The sequence below is a fragment of the Bicyclus anynana genome, chromosome Z, assembly GCF_947172395.1.
Source record: "Bicyclus anynana chromosome Z, ilBicAnyn1.1, whole genome shotgun sequence".
Lineage (NCBI taxonomy): Eukaryota > Metazoa > Arthropoda > Insecta > Lepidoptera > Nymphalidae > Bicyclus > Bicyclus anynana.
The window spans coordinates 4,994,612-5,012,603 of record NC_069110.1 but is presented as its reverse complement, the minus strand read 5'-3'; the positions used below and the strand labels follow the sequence as shown (position 1 = coordinate 5,012,603).

At 36.7% G+C, this 17,992-nt stretch overlaps 1 protein-coding gene across 3 annotated transcripts in view; it reads left to right on the top strand.

Moving 5' to 3' along the window:
* The window catches only part of LOC112042903 (E3 ubiquitin-protein ligase highwire), a 143,982-nt gene extending 126,844 nt beyond the window's left edge, over positions 1-17,138 (top strand). For all 3 annotated transcript variants that reach the window (XM_052890868.1, XM_052890869.1, XM_024078107.2), the window contains 8 exons: positions 512-701; positions 4,511-4,807; positions 5,365-5,550; positions 6,855-6,962; positions 7,461-7,658; positions 8,697-8,855; positions 9,770-9,878; positions 10,642-17,138. In XM_052890868.1, coding sequence (XP_052746828.1) covers positions 512-701; positions 4,511-4,807; positions 5,365-5,550; positions 6,855-6,962; positions 7,461-7,658; positions 8,697-8,855; positions 9,770-9,878; positions 10,642-10,763 — 1,369 coding nt within the window. In that variant the 3' untranslated portion in view covers positions 10,764-17,138. The remainder of the gene's footprint in view (positions 1-511; positions 702-4,510; positions 4,808-5,364; positions 5,551-6,854; positions 6,963-7,460; positions 7,659-8,696; positions 8,856-9,769; positions 9,879-10,641) is intronic.
* The last annotated feature ends 854 nt before the right edge of the window (positions 17,139-17,992 follow it).

Below are 17,992 nucleotides of genomic sequence, written 5' to 3'. Positions count from 1 at the left end.
AAGTGTTAAGAGTCGACGGCAATGCACGCACGTGGTCTGTGGATCATTGAAATAAATATGGATAGGTATAGGATTATTTATATCAGAGATTCATTCCCTTCCTACGATTTCGGATTCAAGAGGTAGCAGCCACGCCCGCGACTTCGTCCGCGTGGAATTTAGTTTTTTACAAATCCCTCGGGAACCATGGATTTTTCCGGGATAAAAAGTAGCCTATGTGTTAATCCAGGGTATGATATATCTTAATACCCAATTTCAGCTAATTCGGTTCAGTAGTCGAGGCGTGAAAGAGTAACAAACATTCATATCATCAAAATCATCAGTTTTCCCAAATCTCGGGAAACCATGGATTTTTTCGGGATAAAAAGTAGCCTATGTGTCAATCCAGAGTAAAATCTATTTCCATTCCAAATTTCAGTCAATTCGCTTCTACTGTAATTAACTACTTACTACTGTACTATTACTGTACTATTACTGTACTATTGTAACCGTGGCAACGTTTCGTCCACAGTATGAACAGGTCGAACGATGCCCGCGAGGCCCGTGGGCGCGACTCCGCCGTGGAAGCGCGCTCCTTCTGCGCCAATCACGACGACGGCTCGACGCTTGCGGTCATCGAGTGCCACACGTGCGGCGCTCTCTGCTCAGAGTGCAACCGCATCTTGCACCTGAAGAGATCGCACCGCAACCATCAGAGACAGGTAAATATTGCATATGTCGTAGCTATCGGGTTGAATAGGCGGGTTGACACTTTTGTTTTAAATGGTCTTAAATAGTTCATTATCGTTCTACTAAACTAAAAAAAAAACACGTTTTTTTTGAGACGTGATTATATGAAAGTTTTAGTTTTTAGATATGTATTTGACAATACGAGCCAAAACGCCTGTCGCCCATGACAGTATATTTCAACTGTTTCATGACGTCACCATAATAAATTCCATACAAATAACAAAAAAAAAAACAAAAAATTTCTACTTGAAGATTTCTGAAAAACCTCAGAAATATATATATAATAAAAAAAATTCTAGTATATATAAATAATAGTATTTTTTTTTTGTAATTTTTGAATAAATAGTTTTTAAGATATTCAAGAAAATAGGCCATTTTCTCCAAAACTACCAAACCTAAAATTTAAAAACAAAATACAAGTTAGCTTCCACTTGAAGATTTCTAACAAGCGATTTGCGGCGCTTAAACACCGAGCGAATCAAGACCGAAGAATATAATTATAGTCGTCTAAATTTTCGAGCGCAGAATTCTCAACAATAACTGGGTGGAGCGGTACATGAGCATTAGACATGATCTTCGTCTTACTCATGTTCATTTTTAGGCCCACACGATGAGAAACTCTGCTAAGATCATTGAGCATGGTACTGACCTGACTGACTGGATGACTACATAGTCGGTAAACCGTTATTCACCATTGACGTTCATGCCAAATCCGTTCCAGTCCAGAAGCTTACAGACGTCTTCCAATGCGACGGTAAATAGCTTCGGGGAGATTACATCTCCCTGCGGCACTCTTCGCTGCAATTGCATTTGCCTCGTAGTCTGATCCTGTATACGGGCTGACATAGTGGCGCTTTCATACAAACGTTTCAACACTTGCATGTACCTGTAGTTAATCCGGCATCTCTGCAAAGACCTCAGCACAACCCAAGTTTCCACCGAATCGAAGGCTTTATCATAATTCACAAACGTCAAGCAAAGTGGCTGGTTGTACTCTTCGGTATTTTGTATAACCTGCCGCAGCGTATGGATGTGGTTTGATGTGTACTAAAGCTTGCTCGGGTTTACCTTGACCTTCCGCTGACCACAGATCCAGACGGTTTTTCGGTGTCAGTTCCAGCTCCTCTTGGCACTTTCGATCACTGTCTGGTGAACTCTGTTTCCAACTTGCACCCTCCCGCTTCCAAGTTTGACCAATGAACCCTCGAGCTGCGAAAGCGTCATTTTTGAGGTGATATGTCAGGCAATTGAGTACTTCATTCCATTTTCTGACGTCGCGCCTTACAGGTAATGTTCCCCATGCTACAGTAGCACGCGCATGGTACAATGAATTAGCACGAAAGCAGTCAGCGAGCGAATCAATGTCTTTCGCGTAATGGCTAGGTACAAATGCGCGGATTCCGGCCGCGCGCGAAAATGCTCTCCGGCCAAGATTTAGCTTAACCATGCGCTGCCTCTGGCCGCGCGCATGTCTGCCCCCCGGACGTGCGAAAGCACGAAGCCGAAGGGCTAGGCACTTTACCTTCACTTTAAGTAGGTATATAATATGCGTGGCTTTCGGTTTCGGGCATAACTGTCCTCCGGCCGTGATTTTGGCTAGGGATTTGTGATCAAATTAATACAGACAGTAGAAATTGCGTAAAACTGAAAAAATAACTCAAGTCCAATTGTATAGTCTATATAACACTTCAAGGGCTATTGAATGATACCAATAAAACACCATTTGGACAAACCAGGCAATTGCAGAAACGTAAAAAACTCAACGTAGCCGAATGAATCAATGTATTTCGCGTACTGGCTTACTTACAATTAAAGCGCGGCTGCTCTGCGACCAAGATTTCGCTTAACCATGCGTCCTCTAGCCGCGTGCATATCTGCCCCCCAGACGTAGCTTCGGTTGGACACTTTACCTAAGTAAATAATAAGCGTGGCCTCAAATAAATTTACAGCAAACTTTTACTAACTGTTAACTACCTCCCTGCCAAATTTCAAGTTTGTAGCACAAAAATAATGTACTAAACTTGTGAGAGCCTTTACACCTCTCTTTTACCTGGCCCTGTCGCAAAATCCCTTTTGTAACTGACATCTACTAACAATAATCCAGCCAATTTTGAAGATAAGCATAAAAAATGTAGGACTCTCATTCAAACATTGGAGGGCCTTTGGACCTACTTTATCAGGCCCTGTCGCAAAATCCATTCAGCAACCTTGCAAAATTTCAGATCTGTAGCATAAAAAATGAAGGACTTTCGTAGAAACTTGCGAGAACCTTTAGACCTCCTTAATCCGGCCCTAGCAGAAAATCCATTTACTGCAAACGTTTACTAATTGTTAACAGTTAAAAGTTAGTAAACGATTGCTGTAAATGGTACTACTTCCCTGCAACATTTCAAGTTTGTAGCACAAAAATAATGTACTAAATTTTCGAGAGCCTTTAGACCTCTTTAGACCGGGCCGGTCGCAAAATCCGTTTTTAACTGACGTATACTAACTATGAACCTGCAAATTTCAAGTTGAGCTTAAAAAATGAATGATTCCCATTCAAATTTAGAAGAGCCTTAGACTGAGGTCTAAAGACTCTTCCAAATTAAGGAGTTAATTCGGATCCATCCCAAAATCCATTCACAAGCATACGTGAAGTAAGTGTTAACTAGGTACCTTCCTGCCAAATTTCAAGTTAGTATCAGGAAAAATTAAGGAATTTCAATCAAACTTGCGAAAGCATTTAGACCTCTTTAATCCGGCCCTATCTCAAAATTCTCATAACGACGTCTATCCAGCTATAAACCATCTCTCTGCTAAATTTCAAGTTTGTAGCATGAAAAATTAAGAACTTCCACACGTACTTGCGAGAGCTTTTAGACCTCTTTAGTCCGGCCCTAAATCAAAATCCGTTCTCAACGGATACCTACTAACTATAGACTATCTTTTTGCCAATTTTCGTCTTTATAGGATAGGCGGTTATCGAGATTTGACAAAAATAATATACTAAACATGCGAGAGCCTTTAGACCTCCTTAATCCGGCCCTGACGCAAAATTAGTTTGTAAAAGACGTCTACCAACTATAAACCACCTCTCTGCCAAATTTTAAGTTTGTAGCATACAAAATAAAGGATTTTCATACAAACTTGTGAGGTCCTATCGCAAAACTCGTTCCGCACCTATAAACGTCAAGCGGTTTTCGTGATTTTATGATGACCTTTCGATTCGATGATTTCGGGATAAAACTTATTTTTAGTTTTAATGACAACATTTAATGTTCTAAAAGATAAAAATAATTTGGCGCTTATCACTCGGAATAAAGGTCCAGCCTCCATACAGATCTAAGACATCCTTTGAAATGATTATTGATACTTACAAAATAAACGTAACTTCATATTTTAGTAAACTAAAAGAAGTTGCCACACAAACCAATATTTTTTCAACCAACTCTTTTTACGAAAACGTATACAAACAAAGAAACATTGGTTCTATGAAAAACAGTTTTATGAAGTTTTTATAGACACGTTAGATCGTGAACATAAATTATACTTTTGACAGAGAGGTAACGTCTGCAGCTCCTGTAAGTAATTGGTCTCATATAATTAAAAATATATTTTAGGTACCGACTCGTAAATCTATGATTGGTCTGGATTGGATTTTTTTAGTCTATGGTACGATCTTCTAAAATTAATGTTGGCAATTCTGTTCTCAAATGTCAATGTCAAATTGACAGAATAATTTTGCCGTTACCGCGAAAACAAAAAATTAAATTTTCAATGAAGGTATTCTTCTTTTTAGATATGCAAAGAGGAAGAAACCACTATCCGTATAGATATACACGAAGGTTGTGGGCGCGCTAAGCTTTTCTGGTTACTCCTGCTGGTGGATCGGCGGACATTAAAAGCTTTGGTGGAGTTCCGTGGCATCGAAGGCGCGGGGCCTTCGAATATGATTGCAGAAAGTGGCTCGGGGGCCGCTTCGGCCACCGGAGAAGTGGAAGGAGCTAATCTCGTGGGTGTTTGCCGCTTTTGTGGAGCGCGCGGGTACTCCGGCCTTCTTGCTATTGGCAATGTTTGCGCTGACGAACAATGTCAGGTTTGTTACATCCCTATTCTAACTTTATGTGGTGAACATGGACATTTTCCAGTGAGTGGGTATTATACATAGTATATCGTTATAGTAGATCCTATAGTATATAGTAGATCGTAGATCGTTAGATGGACCTCAAAGCGACACAGAATTGTCATTGCTTTCGCACATTGAGTGTGTCATCACTCATAACATATTTCTCTTTATTCATGTTGTGGCTTGTGTTTTTAAACTTCCAAAATGAACACGAAGGCATAACTAAGAGATTTGAATAAAAAAAAACAGTAAATATTTTTTCAAGTCCACGTCCACTCACAGCATGCGCTTGTTCCGTACTAAGATAAAATGTGCATGCATCTCTTTGGGTAATGACATAAAATTGTGCGTTCTTTAGTATGAAGGGGACCATCTAACGATTTACATCGATGAGTATATAGATGTCTATTTGAAATTCAGATGACAATCAGCTTTCTAAGCACCCATAACACATTCTGCTGATTCTTTGGGGCTAGATACTTAGTAATGTGGGCATTGTTTAAGTATATTTATTAATTTATTTGTAGGAGCATGGACGAGTGGCATGTAACAGAATACTTCTGTGTGGTCATGCGTGCGGTGGCGTGCGTGGTGAGGAAAAGTGCCTGCCGTGCCTTGCCGGTTGTCCGGGCTCAGAGAACCTGAAACAGGACGGAGAGGACATGTGTATGGTGTGTTTCACCGACCCCCTGCAGGCTGCACCTGCTATACAGGTAAATCAATATTTATTGATTGTTAGATTTAAAACAAATAGTCAATAATCGTATTTTATTCATAAATATTAATATTTTTTGTCACAAAAATAGTCATGATTAAATTTTTTATTTTTATTTACAATGAATTTGTAAATTTAATAACTTGGAAAATTAATAACATAATTAAAACACTCAAGACCTTAAAAAGGTATATAAGCTTTGTAGCAAATAAACTAAAAACTAACTCCTCAAAGCCTCAATAGCTCAACGGTTGGACTCATCACCGAGGTGTGGTAGTTCGATCCCCGCCCCGTTGGTCTATTGTCGTACCCACTCCTAGCACAGTCTATCGAGGGGAATGGGAATATTGGTCATATTATAAAAAAAAAGATATGACAAATATTCTTTTTAAAAAAAAAGAAAAAAGAAAAGAAAGAAACTCCTTTTTATCAGCCTACCCTCACTTACTTTACTTTATACATTACTAAGTAAAAAATTGTCTTAACTGCTATACATAACAAAAATGTTTAAAAAATAACCAACACCCTGCATAGTTCCCATTCCTGTGAGAATACAGGGATATAACATAGTCTGTGACATTTATAAATAACGTTGCTTTTCCAGTGGTAAAATATTTTTCAAAATCGGTTTAGTAGATCCAGAAATTACCTACTATAATACCAAAAGCTTTACGCCTGTATAATATTAGTATAGATTACAAATAACTAATGTAAATTTTGTCTAAATTTTAATACAACAACAAGCCAACTTATCACTTCAATAACATCTAGATTGAATCATCTTGTTTTAATAGACAGTCACAGGGATGGGTCCTGTTACTGTTAAGCAGCAGGAAAATAGGTTGCTGTCGATAAACGAAAATACTTGAAAATAAGTAAGGTCTATAGTCTTGTGCACACAACTTTTGAAAACAGAAAGTCAGTTTATGAAAACTTATACTATGAACACACTGCACTGTCAAAAACTCACCAATTTTTTCTTAGAAGAAGAATAAGATGATAAGACTATTCTGCAATCAGTCCTAGGACTATAGAAAAATGTGTTGCGAGTGTCATTGTTTTGACAAGAGTTTACAACACTTTAAAGAAGACTAAGCCTTTAATTATTTGTTACCGAAAAAAATAGTTTATTGTAGTAACTATTTTTTTATTCTGCTCATTAGGAATTCATTTGGTGTATCATGTATTCATATGTCCAGCTCGAGTGTGCGTTTACATTTTAAATAGTCATTAATTTTAAATTTAAGTCAAGTGTTAATTTGCTTAGAAACTCAGCAAAATTAAAATGTACTTTTATTTCAGTTGCGGTGCGGCCACGTTTTCCACCTGCACTGCTGTATGAAAGTACTGGCCAACAAGTGGGTGGGACCACGTATAACATTTTCATTTGCACAATGTCCAATTTGCAAGGTCAGTTGTATACTGTAATTTGATATATTTTACACTCTTAGCTCTCATTCTCTCGAGAGCTTTTTTAACAGACATTAAAAAAGCATTCAAACGCACCCCCATGTATATGTTCACACAACAGCATTTTTAAAACACGATGCTTTTTTCAAGCAGTGTTGCACTTTCAATTTTAGGCGTTGGAAATAGATTTTCAATCAATTCATACTATATTTGAATGCTTTATTAGTGCCACATACTTTATTAAGTGAAGCAATTTTCTAATTGTATGTTTTGATAATACAATATTGTTGGGTTAAATTTACCATTTTTTTAAATAATTTATGGTTTTTTTCTATCTTATTTTTGTCTATCTGTTTGTCCAGGATATGTTGCTAGTATATGTAGCAAGTAATTAAATATAATGTACCAGTGCAGTGCACAGTAAAACCAAATATCTGTATATATTAGAATTATTTCAAAAAAGGAACAAATAAAATAATTAATATCTCTATCCCACAGCTCGATATGAACCACTGGACACTTGAGGATATTCTCAGTCCAATAAAAAGGCTGTACGCTGAAGTGCGGCGCAAGGCGTTGATACGGCTCGAGTACGAAGGGCACGGTGCGAGCGGGTCTCGTAGCCGCAAGTACTCTGATCCCGCCTCGTATGCCATGGAGCGATATGCATACTATGTCTGTCACAAGTGTGAGAGGGTATGAACTTTTTTTACCATCAGCAGCCTATTTTAAACCTTCCCTTACGATAGAAAAATACTGTTTTACAACTTTTTAGTTTATCTTTAACTTATTTTATTCACTTATTGTTTGCAATTAAAAATCACAATTAAATTTTGCCTGGTGGGAGGCTTCGGCCGTGGCTAGTTACCACCCTACAGGCAAAGACGTACCGCCAGGCGATTTAGTGTTCCAGTATGATACTGTGTAGAAACCGAAAGGGGTGTGGATTTTCATCCTCCTCCTAACAAGTTAGCCCGCTTCCATCTTAGACTGCATCATCACTTACCATCAGGTGAGATTGTAGTTAAGTTATTCAGAGAGTTTTTGTTTTCTCCAATGATAAATTAGGTAGCTTTCGACTGTAATCTCACCTGATGTTAACTGTGCAATAAGTAAAGACAATGCAGCTTAAGATGGAAGCAGTCCCGCTTGGCAGAGCTAAAGTTTCATTTTATGTGGCACTGTACCAGAATGCCAAATTACTTGACGGTACTTCTTTGCTAACTAGCCGAAGCCACAAAAAAACACTTCAGATGAGTAATAAAAAAATAGCAATAGAAATGGACCAAGTATTAGATTAATTATTTCAAGTAGGCTCAGTTTACAAGCACTTTTGATACATCAGTTGACTATTTGTAAAGATTCTACCACCGGTTCAGAAGGCAGATTCTGCTGAGAAGAAACCAGCAAAAAACTAAACAGTTGCTCTTTTAAAAAAAATCATACAATATTATAATATACAATTGATGACAACATTACAATTTCTTATAGTTGTACTTCCTGTTTGAAGGTGGAAGCTGATCCAACGGCCTCCAAGCATCTTTATCATTAAGAAGCTCATTGATGGTGTAGTAACCTCGACTAAGCAAATTTTTTATAACACACTGCTTAAAGCTATGAATTGGCAGGTCCATCACAGTCTTGGGGATCTTGTTATAGAAGAGTACACCCAATCCTCGAACACTAGTAGTAGTAGTAGTGGTAACAGGTGAAAAATTATGTGATATTGTCCAGGCGTACTACGGTGGGCTGGCTCGCTGCGAGGCGGAGAACAATGGCGCTTGGGAAGCGGCTGAGCTGGTGTGCGGCGCCTGCAGCAACGTCTCCGGGGCGGGCACCTGCCCCAAGCACGCCGCCGACTTCCTGGAGTACAAGTGCCGCTACTGCTGCTCTGTGAGTTCCTCTTAACAGTCTCTCTCTCTCTCTCTCTCTCTCTCTCTATGGTCGTTGCTTCATTACTGAAGATCGTGGTCCTGGTAAGATCCCAGCCTCCTGCGGGTCCACGCCTTCCATCGGCTTCTGTTGGTGGCCATCGCTGCTATAGTGTAGAACTTCGTCCCTTTATCCTCCTTCATACAGGCTACACAGAATCTTATTTTCGGGTACTTAAGCTGTCAAATAGGCTAGTTGACACTTTTTATCATCATCATCATCGTCATCATCATCATCATGTCAGCCGATGGACGTCCACTGCAGGGCATTCAATTGTAGGCACTTCCAAACATCACGATATTGAGCTGCTTGCATCCAGCGAATTCCTGCGACTCGCTTGATTGTGTCAGTCGACCTGGTGGGGGTCGACCAACACTGCGCTTTCTGGTGCGTGGTCGCCATTGTGGCACCTTGGGACCCCTACGGTCTTTATAAGCCCCGCCCATTGTCATTTCAGCTTCGCTACACGTTAAGCTATGTTGGTGACTTTGGTTCTTCTGCGGATATCCTCATTTCTGATTCGATCACGCAGAGATACTCATTATCATTCTGCTAGACTGAATTTTTTTTTGACAATACAAGCTAAAACGCCTGTCAGCCATGATGGTCTATATTTCAACTGTTTCATGACGTCACTTTATCAAATACCTTACAAACGTGGCGTTTGACAAAAATATTAGTTAACAATTAGTTTGACGTTTAGTCCATCAAGTAACATTGTGACATCACAAAATAGACGACAGCGTTTTTGACATTTGGAAAACTTGAAAAAATTCAGTTTTTTTTAATTAATTTTCATAGATAATAATTAACTTTTATTAATTACAATACTAACTATTAATACTGCCCTACAATAGCTACTTTTCAATTCACAGGTAGCGGTGTTCTTCTGTTTTGGCACCTCACACTTTTGCAACGCGTGTCATGATGATTTTCAACGAGTTACCAATATACCGAGACATCTTTTGCCACAGTGTCCAGCAGGTAATTGTTGTTTTCAATTAATTCTATAAAATAAATAAAAAAATTGTAAGGCAACCCTCAGATATCCTACTAAATAGTTGTCAACATTATCATCAGGTACGGTAACCTTTTTTAATTATTATATTAAACAACGTTTTTTTCGAATTCTTTATAATAAAGATGTCAAACTTGTCATTTCTAAAGTGCTTGTAAATAATTCATTCATTCATTCATTTATCAACCCATATTCGGCTCACTGAGTCTCCTCTCAGAATGAGAGGGATTAGGCCAATAGTCCACCACACTGGACAAATGTGGATTGGCAGACTTCACACACACTGAGAATTCAGGAAATTTTCTGGTATGTAGGTTTCCTCACAGTGTTTTCCTTCACCGTCTGAGACACGTGCTATTTAATTTCTTAAAATGCACATAACTGAATAGTTGGAGGTGCATCCCTTAACTTGATTCGAACTCACAGCCTCTGGAATTGTAGCAGGGGTTATATCCACTGGGCTAACACGGTTCTTAAATAAGCTTCTCTCTCTCTAGTCGGTCCCTCATGACTGAGGATCGTGACCACCTTGGCGAGTCATCTTTTGGTATACAATGCTCCATCGAGTACGGTCACTGTCCATTTGGACGGCACTGTAAAAGGTGCGGGCTCCTGTTTCCTTGAGAAGATCGGATCATCGGGTTGGAGATCTGCCTCGTGGTCGTTTGCCTTCCACATTTCCCACTATGAATAAGCTTACTTGAAATAAATTAATTTTAATTTGCACAGGTCCCAAAGGCGAACAGTTGCCTGGCACCTCGGACGAGTGTCCTCTCCACGTGCAGCATCCGCCGACCGGGGAGGAGTTCGCGCTCGGCTGCGGCGTGTGCCGACATGCGCATTCCTTCTAAGCACATACGGTCGTACGCAACGATTTTATACTATTAGATATGTTACGTGCCTACTAAAACACCACTGAGCACATACGCGCACAATTTTGTGTTTACTTACGTTATATATTTATGTAGTAGTATAGATTTTTACACTCCCAGAACATACTACTCGAAATTGTAAACAATATTTTTAGGTATTATTTGTTCAAATAACTATTGTTGTTTAGTGTGCAACTAAATGAAAATAAAGTGTGTGTCAGCTCCGACGCACGAATGGAGTTTACTCTTTCAGATCGTCTGTTTAAAGCGAAAGGTGCGCAACCGAGGAGCAGCATGCAGCGGCGTGCGCGCCCTTCACCGCGTTGAAAGGTGCGCCGAATAGGTTGCGCACAAAAAACGTAACGCTGTCATTCGTTCATCGAATTTTACTGCTCATATTTTATTCATACCGGAGGCTATATATGAAAAATCGATTCTTAAGGAGTAAACTCCAAGAACTCAGTTTCGAAGCGCCAGTGACATATCTAATAGTATAATAATAAAATCTTTGGTCCTACGGCGTGGAGGTAACTTTGCGCACCCACCTATTATGTAATCTCTCGATCTCGAAATGTCCATAACATAGAATGTAGGCCGGCGTTCATCTGACGAGCGGCGAAGCTCTAAAACTGTTGTAAATCCAGGCTATTAAGTTGAACCAAAACTTTAAATAAAGTTAAAGATTTCATAAAAAACTTAATTTAAAAATTATGTATTTTTTGTTTCCAAAAGTCAAAACGCTGTCGTCCATTTTCTGACGTCACAATGTTACTCGATGTACTAAACGTCAAACTAATTGATAACTTATATTTTTGTCAAACGCTCTGTTTAGTAAAAGATTTGACGTCACAAGGATTTGTTATTCAGATCGCGTTTTGGCTCGTATTAAAAAATATTTAAAAATTAAAATTTTCATGTAATCACTCGTCTTGAAAAAATTTTTTTTTTCAATCTAGTAGAACGATAAAGAACCACTTATGATCAATTAAAAAAAGTATCAACTATTTTTTTGATATAAAAAATTTTGTACACGATTATCAACGACAACGTCGTATGACGCTAACATCCGAAAATGTATTATTGTGCATAGTTCAACTTAAAGGCCGCGTGCTATAGCAGTGTTGGAATGGGAATATATTAATTGATTAATATATTATAATATTAAATTTTTATGCTAACAATTTCGATGCTAATTTAATTGGAATAAAAGCGGTTGCTTGTCAGATGAACACCGGTCTTTAATGTTACCACGGTTCTTGGGCTATAGTCTGTCGGATCAGGTTATTAAAAAAACGTAAAACGGTGAAATTTAATCGTTTAATTTATTTTGTTTATATTTTCATTTTTATTATTTTTAAATATTCCACTTTAATCGCTCATTATGCTATTTTAAACAAGACTCTTTTTTTTTCATTTATCTTAATAAATATACATCTAAAATTTACGTTTAATTTTATGTAAAACCTGACATTATGATGAGTTTGTTAGTTAAATTATGTAGTGTTTGTTTGTACTTTTTTTTTTAATTTTTGTAACATTCCCGTAAATGTGATTTGTGATTTGTGATATTGTGACCAATGAACCGCATTTCGACGAGAATAGATTGGTGTAATTCAGGTTACATCAGTCTAATTCTTGGATTTACAAAATTTACCCCGAATTGACAAAACGCCATAATATTTTGTGAATACAGTCTTGCAACTATGGCCATTCTGGTGCCTGCAGAAGACTAAGAGTTTATTGTTTTGGTGTGCGTTAACGTACTCCAAAACTATGGCTATTCTGGTGTCTGCAGAAATCTAGAGTTTAATGCTTTGGTGTGCTTTAAAGTACTCTAAAAGTTGCAAGGACAATTTAATGTTAATTTTAATAAATGTTAAATGTTGTATCGATGTTAATATTAACCCTCTGAAAAATATTTCGTTTTGGCACAACTATTCAAGCTTCTGTTCTAATAAATAATAATTTCACTGATTTATTTGATTAAATTAAAATAATAACTATTGTTTATGTACGATTACAAAATGAAAATTAAGAGTATATTAATGATTTATATTGCTATTACCAAAAAATGTCAGGGATTTGTTACATACCCTTACTGGAAATACAAAATACATTTACCAAAGTTATGTTCCTAGTTTAATTAATTTGTGCAATACACATATTATAATTATTGTGTAACGAATATTTATTCGCTCGGGATGATAAATTTCGACTTTATATGTGTAAATGTTTTTATATTAAGTAGTGGTATTAGTCAGGGATCCGTAGAACATTTTGTACAACTGATTACTATCAGGTTAACAACCTTTTTTTTTTACAAAAATTCGTGATTCTGGTAGCTATAGCCTGGCAAAAAAGGGTAGAAATTAATAGAGGCGCACTACCGCCAATATGGCAACACGAATAATCGAGAAAATCGTAAACGTTACCTTTGCAACATAACCTTCAAAGCCGACAAAAAAATCACTTTTGACAGCTTAGACACTAATAACTGACAATTTGAATAGTGTTATAAGAGGGAAAAAAAATTGTTCAGTTTTTACACTTTTTTGCCAATCTGTAACTGAGTTAGCCACAGCCACAATGACCTACAAATTGCGTGGTACATTATCTCGTTCGGTTAGCTGCCAGAACTTTCGTAAATTAAAAAGTTGATCGTCTCATCGAGATGAAGCTACTCACGAAAAATTAACTTGATAGTAATCAGTTGTATGAAATGTTCTACAGATCCCGGACTATATTATATAGGCTTGTTACAATTATAATACTACTTTCTTAATTCCATTGTGAGCTAACTGGAATTATAATTGAATGAGCTGTTAAATAACATAATATAATTCGATGTTGTAATTTTTTTTTCTATTAATAATAATTAATTTATATTGATTTTGAAATTACTTTTGATTATGATTACTTTTGATTGACTGTGATTAATTGATTAGTATAATTTGCACTGTGGTACAGTGACTGATTTCTTATAAGGCTTATTAATGGCTGAATATCCGGGGTTGATTTACTCATAAGAAGACCTTTTTTAGGGTTCCGTAGCCAAATGGTAAAAAATCGGAACTCTTATAGATTGCCATGTCCGTCTGTCTGTCCGTCCGTATGTCACAGACACTTTGTTCCGATACTATTAGAGATATACTGTTGAAACTTGGTGAGTAGATGTATTCCGTGAACCGGATTAGAAAAAAAGTTATGATGTATAACACCATAATTCTTTTTTTTAAACCTCCATAGTTAAAACTGAAACTCAATTTTTTTTTCATCAATCTCATATGTATGAGATATCGATGGATAGGTCTTCAAAAATGATATTGAAGTTTCCAATATCATTTTGTTCTAACCCCTATAAAAATGCTATGCTAAAGAGACATTTTCACCTTTAGTTAGATGAGTAACATTAATTGACGGGGTACTGTTTTTTTTTTGATATAATATTTACAAATGGGTTAACCACAAATAAAAAAAATATCAGGACACCCAAAAGGATATTGCTTTAAAGCCAATAAAAACTGTACCAAGTGTTTATACAATTTGATTATAAATTATGTATAGGTATTTGATTTTGAATAATTTTCTTATGATTTTTTTTTTTACATTAATTAATAAATGATTTTCAGTGTTTAATTTGTCTCATAATTGTTTACTAAGTCCTATTTGTAGACCTTACAATATAACATTCATTTTAGAACTTTCAAGAAATGAGTTTTGTTGAAAGTTTTAAATATTATTTTGTAAGGTCTGCAAAAATACTAGTTTAAGTATAATAAGATTATTTAATTTTAAACCAGTAAGTTTTCAAAGTGATTATTAACAATGGTTTTGTTATATTTGGTTACCATTTTTATTTTGTGATCTAATGGCATTTATTTTATAATGATCAAATATAGCTACGAGTTAAAAAAGTGTTTAGTTTTATAATTAAAACATTACACCATTTTTAACTCGTAAATATATAAAATCTTATATAATTTAGAATTTGGATAACAGTTTTAGTTTGTGATCTCATAGCATTTATTTTATAAAAAAAATAATTTAATTATCTCATAATGGTGATCTCGTTCGTTCGTTTAGTCTAGTTATTTTTTTTTTATTTTTCATTGAGATGTAAGTACTGCTTACTAGAGAAGCTGTTCCAAACAAAAATTATGTTGTTAAATAAGAACAGTGGGGAAAAGTGTAAAACGTCAGTAAAGTCTACACATACAATAAAAATATGCATATTGTTTTCTTGTGACCAAAACTTGTTTTTCTCAACTTGGTTATCTGTTCGTTGATGACACTCCCATGATATGCGGGCGACGGGGGGGAAGACTGCGCGGGTGTGAATTCGTGCGTGCGGGGAAGTCAGGTGTTTTTCATTCATCGCTACACGCCCCCAGGCCCGCGCGGGCCATCGGGAGTGTTACGAACGAACTTGCCAAGCTATAGTACGACTATCAAAGTGCGGCGATGTCACCGCAATGCAAGGATGAGTGGTGTCTTCTCTAGTACGTAGTGCGTAATACAATTCAATGATTATTTGAAAATATATTTTATAAAGAATATTTTATTAAGATTTAGGTTGTATAATAAGACATTTATTTTCTAATTATTTTCAAGGTTGTGTACACATTTATTATTATTTTATAACCACATTGGAATAACATTGTTGTAAAACATTTAATGCAATTTTTTTCTATTATATTCTTGCTTCGTTTATTCGCTTACTTAGATACTGCACTTTACTTCCAACTCTGGGTTGAGAAGAAGAAAGAAAAGTTCAGTATTTAATACCCAGGTCTCGAATCAAGAACCTTCTGATCGAAAACCTCATAGGCTGACCACTTGGTCAACGACGCGGTTTTTTTTTAAATTAATTACTAACAATAATGGCGCAGTGGTATGCGCGGTGGATTTGCAAGAAGAAGGTCTTGGGTTCGATTCCCGGCTGGGGCGATTGAGGTTTTCTTAATTGGTCCAGTTTTGGCTGGTGAAAGGCTTCGGCTTGCGATTTAGCGTGCCGATACGATGTGTAAAAACCGAAAGAGGTGTGGATTTCCATCCAACTAGTAACAAGTTAGCCTGCTTTCATCTTAGATTGCATCATCACTTACCATCAGGTGAGTTTGTAGTCAAGGGCTAACTTGTAAAGAATAATATAAAATTGGATATATTATTGCAACAATGTTTAACTCCAATGAGGCTCCAATGTTTATATATTATTTATAGCAGCTTAACGATGTTTCAACAATAATTAATAAAACTTGGTGTTGTGTCCTATGATACTTAATCGTAATAAATGTCTGCCTATTCATTCAGCTCGGAATACAGAAAATACTAGAAGCCGCGTTCAGCAGTCATTATAATGCACGCGTTGTTTCCAATTGTACCCGTATAGCATCACACTGTACGGCATTCACACAGTGACAATTCGCTTGTTCAAATGATGTTAGAAGAAAAATGAAGTGGCACGTTAAAACTATGCTAATTAGCAAACCTGAGCTCACTCGCTGAGTCGCCGCACTGTCATCGCGCCGTTGACAACGCCACTGAAATAATTTACGTGTGCCAGTTGTAAACATCGAATGTGGTTTATGTAATCTATGTACCTCTTTTTTTCTTCTAATATCATTGACCAAAAAAGAGTAATTTAAATGGCTTCATACCTATGCGCGATCACACCTAGTGGCGTGCACAGGGTATGCACTATATGTACAATTTGGTTACAAAATGCTAAATTCCTTCTCCATAGCAGGTTAATAATGACTACTCAGGGTAAGTAGTGATTTTTGCATCTATGGAGTGCACGCCACTGATCACACCTTTTGGAGTTTTCTGTATTCCGAGTCATTCGGTTACAATAAAATGTGTAGGTATCAATAATATCTCCACTGAGATGATTTTGAAAAGGTTGCACATTGGCAAACAAAGGATTGATAAATACAATGCTTACACGCATTATTATATTTAGTGGAATGATTTGGAGAAATTATTGAAACTGTTATAGGTTATATGAGTTAGAATATCGATGTTGTACTCAAAAATTGTAATTGTTGAGAAATTTCTTGTCGTCCTCTTCGCGATTGATGAAACTCAAGTTCTATCGGAAAAATTAAACATGTCTGATTATATATTTTTTTTTTATTTTTTGTTGCCATATTTTCTTCTGCTATATGTCTGATTGTTATGAGGATAATGTAGTTTTGGCGTGTCTACATTATATTTTATTGTATTCACTTGTTTTGAAATCTATTTGCTGCTACTTCGCCATGCACTGCAATATCAAAAACTACCTTCCTAATATGAAACTAAATGTAGATTAGGAACTATGTAAGAAATTTGTCAATAAAGCTTACAAAAATATGCTCGTATTATTTCTTATCTAACCACTCATCAGACTTTTGTCAAAAGAAAAGGGATTGCACAGGCTGAAACGCGAAAATACTTTGACTTTAAAACATTATTAGTGCGCTTAAACGGCTCAAGGGCAAGCCTCCCTAAGAGGGGGTATATAGCTTAGACCCGCTATTCTGCTCCAATGCGGTTTGGTGGGTTTAGGGTGATAATGCTAAACTCATAAACGACCACTATCAGATGTTAATGATAAGGACCCACGGTTAACATGCTGTCTGATGCACAGGGGTACAATACCAAATTCCCTACTCAGGGCTGAGAAATCTTACTAAGTCTACACCTGAACCCGTATAAGATAGGTAGATATCTCCGTATAAGATATGTATATACAGAAACTCCCTCAATAAGTTGCTCCCTCAATGTGAGGGGCTCCCGTATGAGATTCCATTCAGAGATCTGCAAGTCCGTTCTCTTGATTTGACCTTTCAGGTGTTTTAGGTGGCAATTCCAGGTATCCAATTATATTATATATAACTGTCTCGCTTTGCTTTTAGATTTCGCTAGTTCAGCACCGGCTTATTGAAAAACCAGGGCCAGTTCCTCCGCAATATCGTAATGTAATATATGGTAATCGGTTGGAATTTTTACTGAAAATTTCTTAGAATACAGAAAAACTGACCTCGTGATCCGAAACCACATACGCTAACGAGGCAACGAATTTGAGATTTTATGAAATTCATAATAAATGCCACGATAGCTACCTACAGTTAACGTTCGTCGAGGGATCAATAATTATTATTCATTTTATAATTATTTATGTACTCGTACCTACAGAATGGGTACGTTATTGTTTATTATGTAAA